The sequence below is a fragment of the Myodes glareolus genome, chromosome 5 (assembly GCF_982192425.1).
Source record: "Myodes glareolus chromosome 5, mMyoGla1.1, whole genome shotgun sequence".
NCBI lineage: Eukaryota > Metazoa > Chordata > Mammalia > Rodentia > Cricetidae > Myodes > Myodes glareolus.
This window is the reverse complement of record NC_142030.1, coordinates 90,184,996-90,202,869: the sequence shown is the minus strand read 5'-3', so window position 1 is coordinate 90,202,869 and position 17,874 is coordinate 90,184,996. Positions and strand designations below refer to the sequence as shown.

The window sequence follows — 17,874 nt, the reverse complement described above, 5'->3', positions numbered from 1 at the left end:
TGCCTCTGAATTGCTTATAGTTAACGCCATTACAATTAAGAAAAAATGAATTCGTGGGTGCACCCCACCTTCTTATCAAGTTATTAATTCCCCCAAAGGCATAGAGCATGTATTACCCTTCTTTAAATTCTTAACTGGGACCTGCTGCCTGGCCCACAATTGATCGGAAGCAGGCACTTATCAGACAGGGAGTAAGGGGCCAGAATATCTGTCGGTTTTCATTCTACACAAGGTAGCCTAGGCTAGGAGGGTTGCAAATCCCTTTCTGTAGCCACATTCCCTCTAAAGACAGCGCTAGTGACTAGTCTTTTTGAACTTCTTCGGGCCCTGTAGATCTTTCCAGGTGATTTGTCCTTGGCTGTCTGCCCTGGGCCCTTTCCATGCACACTGCGTTTCCCCAATTAGTCTATAATCTTTCCTTGGGCAGAAAAGGTGACTATGAATCTTCCGGAGTCTGCTTTGGTTCTGAGCGCTGTGAAACTCCACAGTGTGATATCTGTGGGTTCAAAGAACCTGGCTGCTTCAATTTCAAATGGAGCATTAGATTTCTGGTCTGACTTTAGGGATCATTTTTCAGACAGATTATGAGTTTGGGGGAAATTCGCTGAGAATAGGCTCTGGGGTAGCTCTCTCATTCACTTATTGTGACAAGGTTTTACTATGTAACCTTGGCTGGTCTCAGACTCCTAGAGATTTGCCTACCTCTGTTACCCGAATGTTGGAATTAAAGGCTTGCACCATTACTCCTGGCTCCTAGGAGTTTAAGGTATTTGGGGGGTGAAGATGTGACTCAGAAGTCAAGAGCATTTGTTGCTCATCTAGGGGATCTGGATTTGTTTCTCGGTACCCACATGGAGGTCCTCAATCATTCATACTCCCAGTTCCAGGGGATCCAGTACCATCATCTAACCTCTATGAGCACCAAGCATGCATGTGGTGGTGCACACACATACATGCAGGCTAAACACCTCTACACATAAATAAATCTAAAAAGTGCTTCTTAAGAAAGGTATTTTCTTCACTCATCTTCTCAGCAAGATGTAGGGTGTGGGGTGGCAAGACAGCATTTAACCCATCCCCATGCTCAGGTTCATGCTGGGTGTTTGTCCGTATGACTTTATTTCCTCTGCTGTGAAGCTTGTTGAAATATTCAGAGTCAATATGGTCTTTAAGAGAATAGATAAGACATACAGCATGTACCACACACACATACACACACACACACACACACACACACGTGTGTGTGTGTGTCTGTCTGTCTGTCTCTTCTGTAAAGCCAGTTTAGCTCTAGCCCCTCTAGCTGGCAACTGCGGAGAGCAGTGGGGGAAGCTGGCATGTTCTAGGTGGGGTGATGGGATGCCGATGGTGTGACCGCTAGTTCAGTCTGCAGGATCAGTGCCCACCCCCATCTCTAGCGGCCGCAGGAGCTGTACTCTCTAAGGGCCTCCCCAAACGGGTTGAGGCTGCAGGTTGTGCATAGATGCAGAAGAGGCTTGTCCAGGCCGTAGCACCGGGTTGCTTTCAGCCGTAATACTGTATTGACTTTAAGCAGGAGCCTTGGAGAAACCAGCTGCAACTAAGAAGAGCGAGGAAGTTGCACAGCGAGGGGAAAAGCGTCTGTGTGAAGTGGGGCTCTATTTTCAATCTTGAGCAGATGAGAAATGTGATCAAGAATATAAATGGGATTTCTGGACTGTCGGGCCCAGCCTAATCCAATGTCTTAAAACAGTTGTGTGACACTTCCCCATCCTAATGTGGATGGGTCCTGTGCTCCCCTCTCTTCTAGAACATTCACCTCCCCATATTTCTCCTATCACACACTCAGGGAACTGTGGCAGGGCAGATGCAGCCTCTCCTAGAGGGAAGGGAAGGACAGGAGAGGCCAGAAGCCCAGGTTCTTGGAAACCTGCCAAGTTGCTCACCTGGGCTGGAAAGAGAGGGTAGGGAAGCCTTTGGGGGAGGGGCCCTTGTGCAAGGAATAACTTACTGAAAGGGGGTGGGGTAACACCACTTGTCCTGCATTAGGTATGTTCCAGAAGAGTGTGCAAAGACACACAGCGCAGCTCTGAGAGGACCTTGGAGGAGCATCCCACCTACTTACGTCTTGAGTACAACTGTGGAGGTTGAGAGCAAGAGACCTGGCAAGGCCGAGGCCAAACTAGCTTCCCATTGACTCCCAAGGCTTTCCCATTCACACTCACTCATATGGGGAGGAAGCCCCAGCTCTGTTCTTCCCTTTAGACCCTTAGGGAGAGAGACACTCAGCCAGTCAGTCACCTATGGGCCTCTTCCCCCAGGGAAGCTATTTGCAACAGCCCCACAAGGAGAGTGGAGTTGGCTGTGACCTTCGCCAGCCACCAGATGTCACCGATGAGTCTGCTTTAGAGGTAGAGGCTAAGCCCCAGTGTGAAGGAGTCTTCTGGGAGATTTCCAGGTGCTCCACCCCTTTTTCCCTGTTTCTCAAGAACTGCCTTTGGGGTGGGGACTGGATCATGCACATAACAGAGTCTGGGATGTTGCCTCTTGGCCTTCCACTGTGAACACTGTCTTCCACGACTTTGGGTCTCTTGTCAGGTTTGGGTCAGGGAAGCTGTAGGGCCCATCTACATCCACACAGGCCTATTCTGAGGCTCTGACTCCCAGCCACCACCCACTAACTAAATTCTAGTTCCTTGAACTATTCTCCTCCCTGGTTGTTCTCTGAGACCCAGCCAAGAGGGTGTGTGCTGTGCTTGGGAAGAGAAGGAAGGGCTGATGGAGACACTTGTGGGGAGCCCTGACCCCTCACGCCACCCCAGTCATTCCCTCACACTTCCTTCCTGGAGAAGGTGAGGCAGCGGAGAGCAGGTTGATGTCTGGTGTCAGGAAAGAGGGAGGCAGAGCAGTAGTTTTGGAAGGAGACCTGGGTTTGTCAGCCTTCTTGAGGCAATGATGCCCAAAGTGTAGGAGCACTCTGCAGAATTTCCCAGGGTTCTCTTCTGGGATGACTTCCAATTCTTGCTTGACTAAGACTAAGAAAAGGTATCCGTCCATTACCTTACCCAGGGAGGAAGGGGTACGTATGCTTCTTTTGGCCCACGCCCATGTTTCTGAAGCAAGGGAGACCAAAGAAGAAGAGAGGTTTCGGCTGGCAGGGTGTCTTTGGACCGAGTGGGGAAATCTCGCTTTAGAGTTGGAGCAGGACACATTTTCCATCTTCAGAAAGGGATAGGAAGAAAGGCAGAGCTGGGAGCAAGAGAGGGAGACAGAGAGATATGATGGGCACCAGAGCTTGGGCCACCAGCCTTCAAGTGCTGTCAGGGAGTCCAGCTCTGGGCACAGCCTAGATGACCACAGACTGCAGGAGGCGGAAACACATCATTAGGTCCAGCGGGATGGGCGGCTTCAGGAAATTCCCATCCAGCCGCAGATAGCGCAGGTGAGGCACATTCTCCAGATCCGAGGAGAAGTCATGGAAGGCCACGAGGTTGTTGGGGCAGATCTGGGTCCCGTTGATTTCTGTGGAGAAAGAAGGGGAGAAGTCAGCCGCAGAGGAACTGGCAGCACGGGCGAGGGAAAAGGGGATGACAGCCAAGAGTGTGGACTCTACAGGTCTCCTCTCTGGACAGAGTGACTTTGGCAAGGTGTGACTGTAGATCCCCCCCAGAGTCAGTCACATGATTCCAGCTGTGGACGGTGGGCAGCTGCACTGTTTGCATGGATGTTTTATTTAAGGACTAACTACTCATCTTTTTCTGAGCTTTTCTGCTGGTGCACTACTCAGAGTTATTGTACCCCTAGGTTGTCCTTGAACTCTCCATCCTACGTCTCAAGAGTCAGAATTACAGGCACATGCCACCACATTCAGTGGACAGTGGGTCTTTTTGTTTTTGTTTTTGTTTTTTTGAGACACAGTCTAATGGAGTCCAGGATTGCTCGGAACTCCCAATTTTCTCACTTTCCCTCCCAAGTGCTGGGGTTGCATACACGTACCCTCATGTCTGAGCTGACATTTTTGACTGAAGCAAAATTGAGCTCCAGTCTCACGTGCTGGGCTACCAAGCTCAGGACTCTGTAAGTATTCCTTAGGAAACTGTCCCAGCTCAACATTGCAACCTTCCATATAGACTCAGAAATCAGATAAACATTCCCCTGCCCTGTCTTTACCAGCTCTACACCCTGACTGCGTAACTGCCTCTCTGAGTCCTCTTCACGGGCTTTTTACAACCAAGGCTTAGATTTGGGAAGTTCCCTGCCATGGCTGCTGCTGGCTTCTTTTGCAGAGGCAGGCCCGGAACATGAGCGCTTTGTATCTCTATTCTACTTGTAGGAAAACACCCAGCAGTGTTTCTGTGTCTATCCTATTCCCAGGTCAGAAAAGCTGATGCTGTTGAGAAAGGATGGAGAGAGAAAACCTCATGTCTTCAAGCGTGGTGCTCAGCACACTTCATGCAAACACGATTAGGTCATCCTATTGACTTTGTTTTAGAAGATAATTATTGCCACCCTCATTTTACAGGTAAGGAAACATTTTGTATGGGTAGAATATCTTTTTCAGAGGCAGCAAATAGTGAGGCCACTGTCAAAACTAGTGGGATTCCCCCCCCCCTTTCTTCAGTGCTAGGTATGGAATGTAAGGTCTTATGCACATGAGAAAGAACTCTAAGTCAGGCAGTGGTTCCAGCGTAGGCCTTTAATCCCGGCTCTCTGGAGACAGAGGCAGGCAGATCTCCTGAGTCTGAGATCAACCTGTTCTGCTCTCCCCTGTGGCCGGCCCCGGCCCCCCCCCCACTCCACTCACTCTCGATGCTGTTGTTGTTGAGGTACAGGTGCTCCAGCTTGTTGCTGATGGCCGGCACATTGCTGATCTTGTTGTGTGCCAGGTGGAGCACCAGCAAGTTGGAGATGTTGAAGGAGTTCTTGGGGAGCCCTCGGTCGGACAGCTTGTTGTAGTTCATGCGGATGAAAGCGAGGTTGGGGAAGTTCTTGAAATAGTCTTTGGGGATGGTCTCGATCTTGTTGCTGTCCAGGTAGAGCTGGTGAATGACCGGGGGCACCTTGGGCGGCATCTTTCTCAGGATGTTGTGGGCCAGATTGAGCTGCATGAGGTTCTTGAGGCCCTGGAAGGTGTCGGCCTTGAAGACGCCGTCGCTCAGCCGATTGTGCTGCAGATCCAGGAGGAGCAGGTTCTCGAGCTTGCTGAACACGCCGGGTGGGATCCTGGAGATGTGGTTCTGGCTCAGTCTCAGCTGTTCCAGGTTCCGGGGCAGAGCTGACGGCACCTCTTCCAGCTGATTCTTCTCCATGTAGAGGAATGCCAGGCCTGGGAGCTTCTCCAGCACCCGTTGGTCCACCTTGCGAATCCGGTTGTTGTCCAGGTTAATCCACCTCAGGCCTGTGGCATTCTTGAAAGACTCCAGAGGGAGTTCGGTGATGAAGTTGTTCTGCAGGTAAAGGTAATGGATGCGGGGTGGGATGACAGGGACCTTGCGGAGGTTTCGGCTGTCACAGTAGAGGGCTGATGGGAAGTCAGGGGGGCAGTAGCATTCCCGAGGACAGTCAGGGAAGACAGAGGGAGGGCCAGGAGGAAGGGGTGGAGGAAGATCTGTCGGCTCTACTGGCTCTGCTGGCTCATGGGGCTGAGAAAAGCTGGGTGTGGGCCTTGGCTTGGGTTTCCGCCTAATCCCAGGCTTTGGTCTTGATTGGCCTTGGGCCACTGAGGCCAAGGTGAGGAGAAGTGGGAGGAGCCAGAAGAGGGATGCCCTCATGATCCAGGTGATGTATCTGCAGGGAGGAAACTGGGAATAATTAGTCTGCTGGGCCTCAGAAATAGAAGGCATGTCTCTGCAGCCGGGCTCCTCTAGAACTAAATCCTGAAGAGAGAGGGGCCTGAAGAGCAGGTGAGGACTTGGGGCTGTGGGATTCTTCAAAGGGGCCCCCCATGGGAAGGTATATGTTGGTAGAAAGCACAAGGTGCTGGGAACCCTGAGTCTTAAGGCACATTGAAGACTTTTAACTGGAGGTGGTCTCTCCCCAGCTGTAATATGAGGAGATCACCTCTGCTCTTATAAGGAGAGTGCTCTGCCATGGAATGACATCAAAAACCCACTGGACGCTATTTATATCACCCCTCCCCCCGAGAAGAGGGGACCCTTTTCAGGGGGATGCTGGGATATGGCCCAGAGACCTAAGCAGTGGGTCTGCAGGACTCCTTACAAACCCCATATGGCAGTGGTTTTCAAACCATGCCTGTATTTCTGTGAACCCCCTGAGGAGATACACTGAGAGGGCCCCTCCCCCCCCAAGGTGTCTCCTGTGCTATCATGAACAGTCTTGCTCCTTAAATCTCTTATAGACAGAGATGGGAATACTGAGAAAGATAAGAACACACACATACTCACGCACACGGAGGGTGGTTAGACAAAGCATTTGAAGAAAAAAAAATCATTGCTAAAATTGGCCTGCAATCTGCCCACCATATCCAGCCCCTGCTGTTTATAATGTTGAGACTGGAGGAGAGAAGTGGCCAGTGGAGGCCGGAAGGCTGTTTGACAGTGGGCACAGGACACCAAACCCAGGAGGTCTCCTGAAAGGGAAATGCTCAGACACCAGCACTCAGCCATTCACCCGTGCTCAGTCCCCTCCCCTGCACTTGGCTCAAAGAGTGCTGGCCTTTGCCAACATGAGCCATGCCAAGAATTCCTCTCCAGATGTAGAGGCCCTTGGGAAAATAAACAGGAAAGGAATAGAAAGATGTGGGGGACACTTTCCTTGCTTTAGGGCCGCCATTGTCGCTCCAGAGACTTTGGAATTGGTAGTGTTGAAATGGAGTGTTAGGAAGAACTCCTGGGTAGCCTTAGTGACTCTGGGATCAAGAGCTGAAGGGGCTTTTGGGTGACTCTGCTGCCTTGTGTGGTTGGAGCTAGGATGAAAGAGGGGAAAATGCAGAATGATCATCCTAGCTGAAGAGTGCCATCTCCCGTGTGCTCCCTCTCCAGCCTGGGGTAAGAAGGGCACAGGGAGAGAGCCCTGTACCTTAGATCCCTGTAGCTCCTCATCCCTGATACTGTCTATATCCCTTCTCTGGCTCCTCGGATCTTCCTCACTACTGTAGCTCTGGGGATGCAGACTTCTTGGGGTTCTTAGAGGCAGAATGAGCTAAAATGTCCTTAGCTTGTAACCAAGCCCTGTGATCATGGCCTTCAATCTAGGCCTCCAGCTCCTGCCTACCCCCTGAGCCCCTATCAGTGTCAAATCTTCCTTTGCTTTTTCTAGGGGCTACCTTCTGCATGCTTTGATCAAGGAAAGGAGCAGGGGTGGGGGCAGTCCCCAGGTTGTGCGTCAGATGCTCAGGTGGAGCTGAATGTGACAGATAACAGGCAAGCAGGCAGAGCTCAGCCCCTGATGGGCAGAATGGAACTGGGCCTGTCCCCAGCCGTTTATGTATATCACACACATACACACACACACACACACACACACACACACACACACACATGTGCGTGTGTCCACACACACACGCACACATGCACACATACATGCACCCTTCTTTGCCCCCCGCCTGTACCACTCTTTACATACACTCAGACCTCTCCCATACATGTGAGCAAACACACCTTCTCAGTATACATGTGTGACCTTTGTATGTTGGTCTATATGGGAAGGAGGGTAGAATGGGGAAGACAGAGACCATCCTGCCTTGTGTTTCTTTCTCCTGTCTGGGGTGGGTTTCTTAGACAAACCTCTCACATACGTTTAGAAGGTCATTTCCCCCGGGGCCTTCTGTGACAAGGGACTGCGGTTAGATTCTTGGTTTATCCGCACTGAGCTTCTCTAAAAAGTCTAGAAAGATAATGTGTTCCTTGTATCCCTTGAACTTGAGCCTTGTTCCCAGATCCCACAGGACTCTAAAACTGGTGTTAGGAATTCACATTTTTAAGGCTTTTCGTCTTTCTGAAAACAGAAGTAATATCACGTAGACACTCAGCGACTGAAGCCCTCCCATTCCAAAACCACTAGAAAAGCGCCAGTCTTTCAACCCTAGTTTGTTTTTCTGTTCTTTTTGAATCTCTTTGTTTACAAATTATCCAGAAGTCTGTAGGCCAAATTACCCCCACACTGTGAGAAACCTTACCCCAAGGCCAAAATTAGTTCCCTGACTGAAGTTCCCTGGTTATCTTTGTTTTTTGTCACTTCCAAGGGACCCCAAGTTAGCCAAACCAAGCTTTCCAGGGGGCCCACAGAGCCTGCCTGTAAGGAACAGTGTCGTGGACAGCTGGCCTCTGTTGATGGGGGAAGGGCTAGGTCTCCTGTGCTGAATAGTCCTGGCTCCACTGTCATGGCTATCCCAAGGGAAACTTATTCATTTCTACCTGCCTGTCTCAGGCATGGGGTTCCCCAGACCTTCCTCTTCCTTGTCTCCGGGCCAGTGTCTTTGGAAACCCTCTGTTCTGACTCCCAAGCCTAGAGCCTCAGGAGGTCCCCCAAAACAAGTTTCCTGGCTCTAAAGTGGGCCTTTTCCGTGGGGAAAGAGGATCAGCCCTCCCCTCTTTCAGGCCCTGGGCTAAACCAGAGTACACAAGGAAACTGTGTTCTTTTTCCGAGAGGCCTTCCTCAAGGGCACACCCCTTCCTGCGGAGTGGGGCTGTCCTAGGCTGCTGGGGAGCTCTCACTGTGGAGCCATTCTCTCTGGAGCTCTCCATGAAGGAGAGCTGAGGCAGACTGGCGGTCACCCCACTCCAGAGGAGGTTTTAGTCTCCCCAACAAAGCCCAGAGAAAGGGCTCTACGATCCCGTCTTCCGCGTCATTAGCTCCCTTAGGGTGTGTGGGGGTGTCTGTGCTTAAAAATCACTTATGCCTCTGAAAGCCTGCCTCCCCAGGTCCTGTCCAATCCCAGTCCCTACAGGCCCTGCTCACCCTCAATCAATGAGCGCTTGTTGACCACACCCCTCACTAAACTCCTGCAGGCCGGCTCTCCAGCTCTGGCTCAGGAAAGGCCGCTGCTTCCCCGACCCCAGTTCACGCTCTGTCCTAAGAGATCTGGCAACTCAAATTTCAGTTCTGACAGCGTGGATCTGGGCTTGAATCCTGACCCTGACTCTCCCGTGGGGGCCCAGTCTTGACATGTGTGCGAGGCTGGGATGAGCTCATGCATCTGAGGGCATGTTCTAGAAAGCAGGCTCTGCCAATGATAGAGAGAACTTAGTTTTGAGGAGCAGGCTCTGGGAGAGGCTCCCCGAGTTTAAAGTGAGACAGTCCTCTGTCCTACCTGCCCTGTTTGTGGTAAGAACCCAGGGGTTGTCAGTGTTTGGAGTCCTGCAGCATGGGGCTGGGGTACTGTGGGCCAGGACAGCCTAGGCAGAGTGGTCCTTCTAAATACACCACGTGAACTGGGGTTGGGCAAAGCCCCCCGCCCCCAGTTATCAGATGTAAGTGGTACAAGCAACTTAAAAAGTCAGTGCAGATCAAAACGTGCTAAAAACAAGTTTAACACTATGTGCAGAGGAGCCGCCATGTTCCTGTTTGAATAGGTGGATAGAAACAGAATGGAGGTTTTGTGGTTTTAGGAAACTAGTCTGAAAGGGCCAGCTCCCCATTTGAGGGGGTGGGGAAGAAATCAGACAGTCAGAAAATCCGTAATAGCCTACTTCTCCCTAAATCTGCCTTTCTGCTTCTCTCCCCAGCACCTTTAAACCTTGCCTAAAGCCAAGAAGAATCTATGTGATATTGGATATGGTTATTGATCCCCGTTCCCTCCTGCAACTTCTTTTAGCTGGGTACCACTACATCCATTACACAAGCCTCAGTTTCCTCATCTATCAGGCGTGCTTGACAAGTTGGATGTGCTAAAGATCAAGACCAGGGTTCTGTGGATACTATGCGAGCACTCTACTGCCGAGCTGCAGCCCCAATCTGGGTGTTGTGAGGGTTAAATCAGTCGATGTGCAAAATGTGTGCTCAGTGTATGTAAAGGGATTGCTGGTACCACTTTGAATTAATGGTTTTGTTTGTTTGTTTGGTTTTCCTACAGTCTTTGGTTAACATCCTCCATCCCTCTACTGCTAGAACACAGAGTCTTTCTTGCAGTACTACATCTTCCATTCAGAGAAACTTCATTACCATTGAGGCTCAAAAGACCACATTCAACAATCAAAACCAGCTGACTGAAACTCCCCAGACACCTGGGCAAAGCTCACCGTATCTCCATCCTGCCTGTCTATCCCAGCTCTCTGCTTTCTGTAGCAAGTGGGGGCCCTGGCCAGCAAAGGGACATCTCTCTTTTCTGCTGGTTGTGGCTTCTCCCAACCTGCTGCTGTTTGTTCCTTCTAGCCTCAATATGTTCTACCCACGTGTCCCCCAGGAAGGTAAGGGTGGGTAAGGAGCTTATTGTCAACTAGTCTGTCCTCTGAGAGAGTTAAACAGGACAGAGTTGTGGAGGCAGAGGGCATCTAAAAGGGATGGATACAGTGCCCAGTACCAGCTCTTGGGTGCCTGGGATAGGTATCCTAGCAGGTAAGAGGAGCTGTCTTGAGGTACCTTCTTTTCTTTCTAGTATGTTCTCTGGGAATATGGTTGCTCAAGCTTACAAAGGCGATGATGGTGGTGGAGGGGGGCAACCATATGAGAGTGCCTGTTTCCTCCAGGATCACTCCCACTGTTGGGACTGTGGGGTTCCTTTTCCAGGAAGCCACACAGCCCTCTGTGCCCTGAACACTCGGGAAATCTCAGGGTACATTAAAACAGCTCTGGGCTCCTTGGGCTCAGTAGTGAGTGTCTGGCTTCCATATTCCCTGCCTACTGTCTAGGGGCTTCTGGAAATCACCCTTCTTGCTGCCATGCACCCTACCATTTCTGGAAAGAAGGGAGTTATGAAAATAAGGATCCCCTCCCCTTTCCCTCCTCCACTTGAAGTCCCCTTAACAACTGAATGGTCAGGATAATTTCAGAGTAACTTCAGAGAGAAATGGGTCTCTGACTACCTGCAGGGAAAAGAAAAACTGTTAACTTGGAGTTAAGGCCTCCAAGGCTTGCAGGCTCCATCGACTTCTCTTTGCAAAAGCCAAGTGGTTTGGACCAGGGAGGCAGAAATTCAGGCTGCTGAGAAGATACTGTGTGGGCCCGAGAGCCACTTCTCTCTCCCTCCTACCTAATTAAGCTCAAAAGAAAGGAAAATCACGGCCTCACTGCTAAGCCAAGACATGACTGTCTTCTAGCTCTGTCATCTCAGCGGGAGGACACTTTCTCTCCAGTCTTGCAGCTGAGGAGGCAAATGAGAGAGTAAGAGACAAGACCCTGTGTGTGTGTGTGTGTGTGTGTGTGTGTGTCTGTCTGTCTGTGTGTCTGTCTTCTGCAATGTGTGACAGTACACGGAAGGTGCAGAGAACTGGGTTCTAGTGTCCGGTTTCTATGGCAACACCTACTCTGTTGAAATTCTGTGTGCGACACAGCTCTGTGTGTTCAACAAACATCTGCCCTTGAAGAAAGTTTAACTTCAGCAGCAAGCAAACACAAGGACAGAGGATGCTGAAGAGACATGAGGGTGTCAGCAAGAAATGAGGAGCTCTGTGAGAGAGGAAAAACAAGGAGGAGGAAGGGAAGGAGGGAGGGAAGAAAGGCTGAACAGAGCTAGAGGGAACCCTTGGAGGAAGGAGCCTTCTAGTCTTCAGCCTTCTCCCTGCTGCCTGGGCTTACCTGCACACACCTGCCTCTCCTCTGGACTGTGGGGGCACTCCTCTCTTCCTCCCCACCCTCTGGTGGAGCTGTGGCAGCCGAGAGCCAGCTAGGAGTTCTGGTCTCCCAGTGGTGCCTGTCTGCGTGTGTCTGCCTGACTTTCTTCCACCAGATCCTATTGGGGTGGGAAGGTTAGGTTAGGAGGAGGGAGGGGCAGATCAGAGGAGGGAGGGAAGAGAAGAGAGAGGGAGGGCGCTTGGGAAAGGAATGACAATACAGTCTTTATTTGGCAGCCAAAACTGCACAGCCCTCATCCACACCCGATGCCCACTAACGGCTCACTTTTAATAACGTTTCCCTGCTCCCGTTACTCTGGAGCGGGACCGTTTGACCCATGTTTGTTGAACAAGCCAAATCAAGGGAGGGAAGCTCTTGGAAATAAGCCGCTGCTTCTGAGCAGGCGGGGCGGGGTCACTGAGCCCAGCACTGGCCTGTTAAATTCCCAATGCGAGCCTTGCTTCCCTGGGGTTCATTCTTCAATTCGTTATGGCATGCTTTTCAGAGCAGAAGCAGGGATGATATCTCCCCATCATCTCCAGGAACTTGCTGAGGGAGTGGAGCCTCACCGTGCAGTGAGCTGACATAAGAGGTAGCAGGTTTGGTGGCCAGAAGGCTAGTCTGAAGATCAGAGAGAGAAAAATCTGGCCCGAGGATCATGCAGCAAAGTTAAAGCAGATTTCCAATTGTAAATCCTGAAGTTATCACTCCTAGTTCATGAGGACCATGTCGGGGGCGGGTCTTCTTTCAGCTTTGTGTCACACTCAGGTGAGATCCAGGGGCTGTGTGGTCATGAGACAGTAGCAAGGGGATTATAGCCTCCCTGATGCATATCCGCTTACTGGAAACCAATATTCCCCCAGCTGAAAGTCAGGCACCCTTGGCTTGAAAGAGCATCCAGTACAACTTCCTGCTCAGAACCTCAGGGGAATACATCCACTCAGTCATTATAGGCCAACAGAGACCTTCAGAGACCCCTGTCCCCTACCCCCGCCCCAGCCCTCGTCTCTTCATTCCACTCACAGGAAGTGAAGTGTGAGCTCCGGCAAGTCACTTGATCTCGCGATGCCTTGTGTCCTCATCTATGTCTCAGGGAGTTCTGGTGTGTGAGGCCCTTTAGAGGCTGGTAAGACAGTGGGGAAGAATCACCAGTGAAGAGGAGGGAGCTAAACCTCACTCGCTGCCTGGCTACCTCCTTCTTACTGTGCTGGCAGGGCGGGCAGGTTGTGTACTCACTTGTAGGGATCCTTCCACACCCCCAAAGCCTGCACTCTTGGGAATGTTTCCAATCCCTTCTCAAGCTAATATCCCCTTTCTCCCTTCTCATCTCCTTGGCTCCAGGTCATGCAAAACAGGTGGAATGAAGGTAAGGGACCACCAGGGCCATTCATAGGAAGGTCAAGTGTACAGTTTGCAGATTGGTGCCCTTGTGACCATGACATGATATACTAATCTAAAAGTGATCTTTATAGAAATGTAAAAACATGCACATTTGCATTCTGGCCTATACCTCAACCCTCAAGCCCCTTGGTTCTAGGGGATTCAGTTCCAGGGCCCTGCACACGCCAGGCAAGTGTTCTACCATTAAACTGTGCCTGTGGCCTTCACACACGTATTCACACAGGAAACCATCACCTCGTTATTTAACACCCAGGTCAACAGTTACCAGTTCATGCTGGTGTGGTGGCTCATGCCAGTAATCCCAGCACGTGGGGCCTGGAGGCAGGAGAATTGTTACAAGTTTGAGGCCAGCTGGAAGACAGAATGAGACAGTCTCAAAAGAAAAAGTAACTACTAAATAAGTAAAATTATCCACTCTTGACAGTTTTGTTTCTCCTGTGCCTACTCCCACAAAACCCTGCTGTTTTTGGAGTTCATACTTACTTTATTTTATTTGGATGCTTTCAGGCAGGGCAGGAACTTCCCTGTTCGACACGACGGCCAGTCTGCTGCCTCTGCTGCCTTAGCTCAGAGTCAGGGCCGGACTGTCTTTACACAATTCTTATTTTCCATCATGAGAGACACTTGAATTCACAGCCACTGCTCTACCGGCAGCTGTAGAGTAAAGGGAGGAGGGACAGACAGGTGAGGTGAGCCAACCTGCCTTTCTGTGTCCCTCGACAGAGGCTAGAACAAGCTCTGAAGTAGGGACAGAGGCCTGAGCTGATGGGACCCGGCTTTGACTCTTTCACACTGTTTAACCACCCCCACCCCTTCTTCACTAGTAAAACTCAAGGTTATACTAACTGAGCTCTGAGCTCTCTTCCATTCCAGCATTGTGGGAAGAGTCTCAGAGTAGCATTAGGACACTTGGGTTAAAATGCCAGCCTTGCTCCTGTCTCGGTTCCTGGCTAGCATATTTGAGCCTCTGTTTCCCTAGGTGCACGTGTTAGAACAACCCTGTCTTTCCCCTTGCTTAGCCCTAGGGTCCAGGGATGCTCGCCAGACTGAGCAGCCCTGCTCTCGGAGTGTCGGAAACACACAGTGGGTGACATATTCACTTCTTCCTCGTGTGACACTCCTGGACATTTCTGGGGAATGCTGGGAAAGTGTGGAAAGCATATCCAGGCTGCGCCACCAGGGAAGGCCTGGCGGCATGGCTGAGGTGGTCTCCCCACTGCGGTGGGTTTCAGTTGCTTTTCTAGAGACTTTGCCTGCCCACCAAGACCGCCATCAGTCTGGGGCTCACTGTTCCTTGGCCCTCAAGGTAACGGCTGTCTTGGCTACTATAGTGCACACTATAGCCAGAGAAGAAAGGGCAGATTGTGCAACAGGACGCCCTCTTCCTCCAAGTGCAGCCATCAGGGGGCCCAGCCTCCCACCTCCCACTTCCAGGCAGGGCAGAGTAGGCATTAGGGGTTTTGGCTCAGACCTCAGAGTGGTTACCAGGACCCACAGAGGCTAGCCACTCCTCACCCCTCAAAGAGGCTCCCAGGCTAGAGTGCACAGCAGGGGAGAGGCTGTGGGAATCCTGGGGCACCCATCCCTCTGTCCAGATAGGGGAACCTGGGCTCCTGCTGGGAAAAAACAGCAGCCTGTCCTGTCCATTGTTGGGAACCATAGCACCCACCCAGAGCTTGGCATGTCTGGGTGCTCGACCCAGGGTCTGTTTCATTGGGTTTAAGAGGGTTAAACAAGGACAGTTTCTGTCACTCACTTCTTACAAAAATATTATTATTTTTAACGTGTCATAATTTAATTATGAATCCATGCCTGTCTCCACCCAGGAGACCCCATGTGCAGTGTCTCTGGACCTAGGGCCTGGTCCCTGCTAGGCAAGCACTCTCTCACTGAACTACATCTCCAGCTTGCTTTTTACTAAAAATTTCTTTCCAAGACAGGGTCTCGCTGAGTTGCTAGATTGCCCTTGAACTTGCGTTCCTTCCTTCCTTCCCCCCACTGAGCAGCTGGAACTAAAAGTTCCAGATCCTGCTGCTGCCTCAGAGCTGCTCCTCCGTGGACCCCTTCTGCTTCTCCAGCTTCCTCTTCCTCATCTTCTTTCTCTTCCTTCTATTCTTCTCTTCCCTTCCTCCCCCTCCTTCTCTTTCAGCTGCTTTCCTTTGCCTCTTCTCTTCCCTTCTACCTCCTTCCCCCCAGTCCCCTTCTTCCTTCCCTCCCCTCCCTTCCTCTTCATCCTATTTCCCTACTCTGTAGTCCAGGCAGGTTGCAATCCCCCTGCCTCCGCCTCCTGAGTGCTAGGAGTGTGGCTCCTCCTGTGGCTAGGCCACACCAGCACCTGCCTTTGCTCTTTTAAATGCCCCCTCCCAGGATCACTTGCCAGCTGCTCCATGTCGGTGCACACAGTTCTTTCTCTGTGTTTCTCCTCCCTCAAGTTTATTTGCCCAGGGCCTCCTCTTGTTGGACATTTGGACTCGATTTTTTTTAAGTTGTTTATGCTTTGAGATGGGGCCTCATGGAGCCTATTATGGTTGATTTGAATGTCAATTTGGTGTAAATTAGGACCACCTGGATAGGGAGCCTCTCTTGAAGAACTGTCCCTTGCCTTAACTGATGCAGAAAGACCCGCCCCATATGTGGGCAGCACCTACTGGTAGCAGCCCAGTTTAAAAGGCGGCCGAGGGAAGGCATCTCCTGATGCTCAATTGGCCTTCCCTCTTGCTGAGTTGTTTTACCCGGTTGCTGTTGCTGCAACAGCAACCGTTTCCTCCGCTGATGTCAGAGCCATGTTCCCAGTCTGCTGTCATGGACCAAGGAGGTTTTCAGGCTTTCAGAGCCTGATTGGGACTGCTGAGCTACCCAATCTTCTGGACTGAGCATCTTCCAAGTTGCCATTCCACCATGAGAGAAAGCCAGCATGAGGTTACTCCAGCTGCTGAGGCTTCTAGCCTCATGGCCCAAACAGCTACCAGGTTCCTGGCCTCTCAGGTGTGATTCAGTTGTTGCTATTTTACTGTGATTTACTGAATTAGTAAATTCTTTAATATATATAAATTCATTCCATAGGGTTTGTTCCTCCAGAGAACCTTGAATCATACATACCCCAAGATGTCATCATGCAGCCAAGGATGACTCTGAACTCCTGATCCTCCTGCTTCCTCCTTCCAGATGCTGGGATCACAGTTGTTCACCACCATTCCTGGCTTGGGTCCCTCATCTGAGGTCAGCGGTACTGGGCTTAGAGGCTCACATGAGTGGTACAGTTCTGGCCCTGCTTCCTCTCCATGCTGACTAGAGGAGCCCTTGGGCCACTCAGGACCCTCTGAAGTTTCTGTGTCCTCATGTACAGATATCAATTATAGTCTGTGAACTCAGCAAGGGCAAACAGCCCTGCCCCATTACTTACTTTTGCCCTTCAGCATTGGGACAGAGAGCTTGTCTCAGCACAGTGGCCAACACTCCATCGCATCCTTGACATCCCCATTCTGGGCTCATCTGCAGCTTCCCGAAGACAGACTTAGTGGTGCTGGACCCCCAGGGCTGGGCTGTGTGAGGACATGCCTCCTGCCCCCATGCTGTAGTACACAACCAGCCTTGGTCTAGCCCAGCAGCTCTTTGATCCCTTCCTGGATAGCATCTGTGACGGACAGAAGCCCTCTGTAGGGTGATCATTTCCTTTTGCTGCCTGGCATTGTATCAGAGAGATGACCAGTGGCCTTCCTGGGTCCTGCTGATCTTCCTTATCCTTCCTCACCCAGTCCCCAGCCTAAGAGTTTCCTTAACTCTGTTACTTCTGGCCAAGAGACCAGTCTATTCCCAGAATCCCCCAAGGGCTCAAGCTTGTGGAAATGGGGCCAAAGGCACTTTGTAAACTGTTTCTGTTTCTCCTCCGCACAGACTTCTCTGCTTGTTTCAACAGAAGGAGGCAGGGCAAAGGCCAGGAAGGAAGAGGTAACCATGTCATCGTGGGCACAGCCAAGCTGGGGATCCCTAAGTCCCTGTCCCTTGATTGTCAGGAATCCTGCATAGAGCTCCTCAGCTTGCAGACTGTCCCAGCAGCCCTGCATAGAAGGCAGGGTAGAAAGGGTAAGAGAGGCGCACAGTGTGCGGCAATCCCGTGTCCAGCGATGCGTGCAAAACTGCCCAGTTGCCATGGCTGGGCAGTAGCCTCAGGGGGCCCTGCTCTGCGTCCTGGGTTCTTAAGAAGCCAAGCTCAGGTGGGGAATGACAGACAGCGTTCTGCATATGGGGTCCCTTTCTCTTTGCAGTCTATTGGCCAATAGTCCATGAGAATGAGGGGGCAAAAGCAGCGACAGAGAGCCTTGGGCAGCCTGTGTGATCACGGTGGAAATAGCCTTCCGGGGAGACAGCTTCAATGAGACAGATCAACTTTAGTCCAGATTATAGGGGATATATAGGATTGGGGTGGTAGCTGGGGCAAACCCTAATTTGCATGAGGTGGCACGCTCCTGTCTTCTATCTGGATTAGTGGCAGCACAGCGCTACAAAAATAGCTACAGTGTTGTTACTTAATTACCGTGTGGGCAGCAGGGGAAGAGCAATGCAGGGAACTGTGACGAGGGTCATCCTTGAGATAAGTCAGGCATCAGGGTCTAGAGAAAGCCTCCAGATAAGGCTAAGAAGAAAGGAGGAAGCCTGGGGTGGGAGGGGTGGGGGTGGAGTCCTCCATATTGTGTGAAGCCTGGGGAGAGCTGCTAAGCTATGTTAGACTGCAACCTCTGGCTGGTGGGGCCTCACAACATCTGCGTG

The 17,874-nt window shown here is 51.2% G+C and overlaps 1 protein-coding gene and 1 long non-coding RNA gene across 4 annotated transcripts; both read right to left on the bottom strand.

Annotated features, from left to right (window-relative positions):
• Positions 1-1,100: 1,100 nt before the first annotated feature.
• Positions 1,101-11,836, bottom strand: Prelp (proline and arginine rich end leucine rich repeat protein). 3 transcript variants are annotated; one of them, XM_048430787.3, is made up of 3 exons: positions 11,681-11,836; positions 4,781-5,763; positions 1,101-3,498 (listed from the first exon to the last, which is right to left on the bottom strand). In XM_048430787.3, exons 2-3 carry the CDS (start codon positions 5,745-5,747, stop codon positions 3,323-3,325), a joined length of 1,143 nt encoding a protein of 380 aa, XP_048286744.1. In that variant the 5' UTR covers positions 5,748-5,763; positions 11,681-11,836; the 3' UTR covers positions 1,101-3,322. The 3 variants fall into 3 exon arrangements, with proteins under 3 accessions (XP_048286744.1, XP_048286743.1, XP_048286742.1); XM_048430786.3 differs by having other exon boundaries at positions 4,781-5,777; positions 11,671-11,834; XM_048430785.3 differs by having other exon boundaries at positions 11,671-11,833.
• Positions 11,837-12,710: 874 nt separating this feature from the next.
• LOC146894986 (uncharacterized) lies at positions 12,711-16,930 on the bottom strand. The gene is made up of 3 exons (XR_015001166.2): positions 16,207-16,930; positions 13,591-13,761; positions 12,711-12,829 (listed from the first exon to the last, which is right to left on the bottom strand). It is a non-coding gene; the product is annotated as an uncharacterized LOC146894986 (long non-coding RNA).
• Between the last annotated feature and the right edge of the window lie 944 nt (positions 16,931-17,874).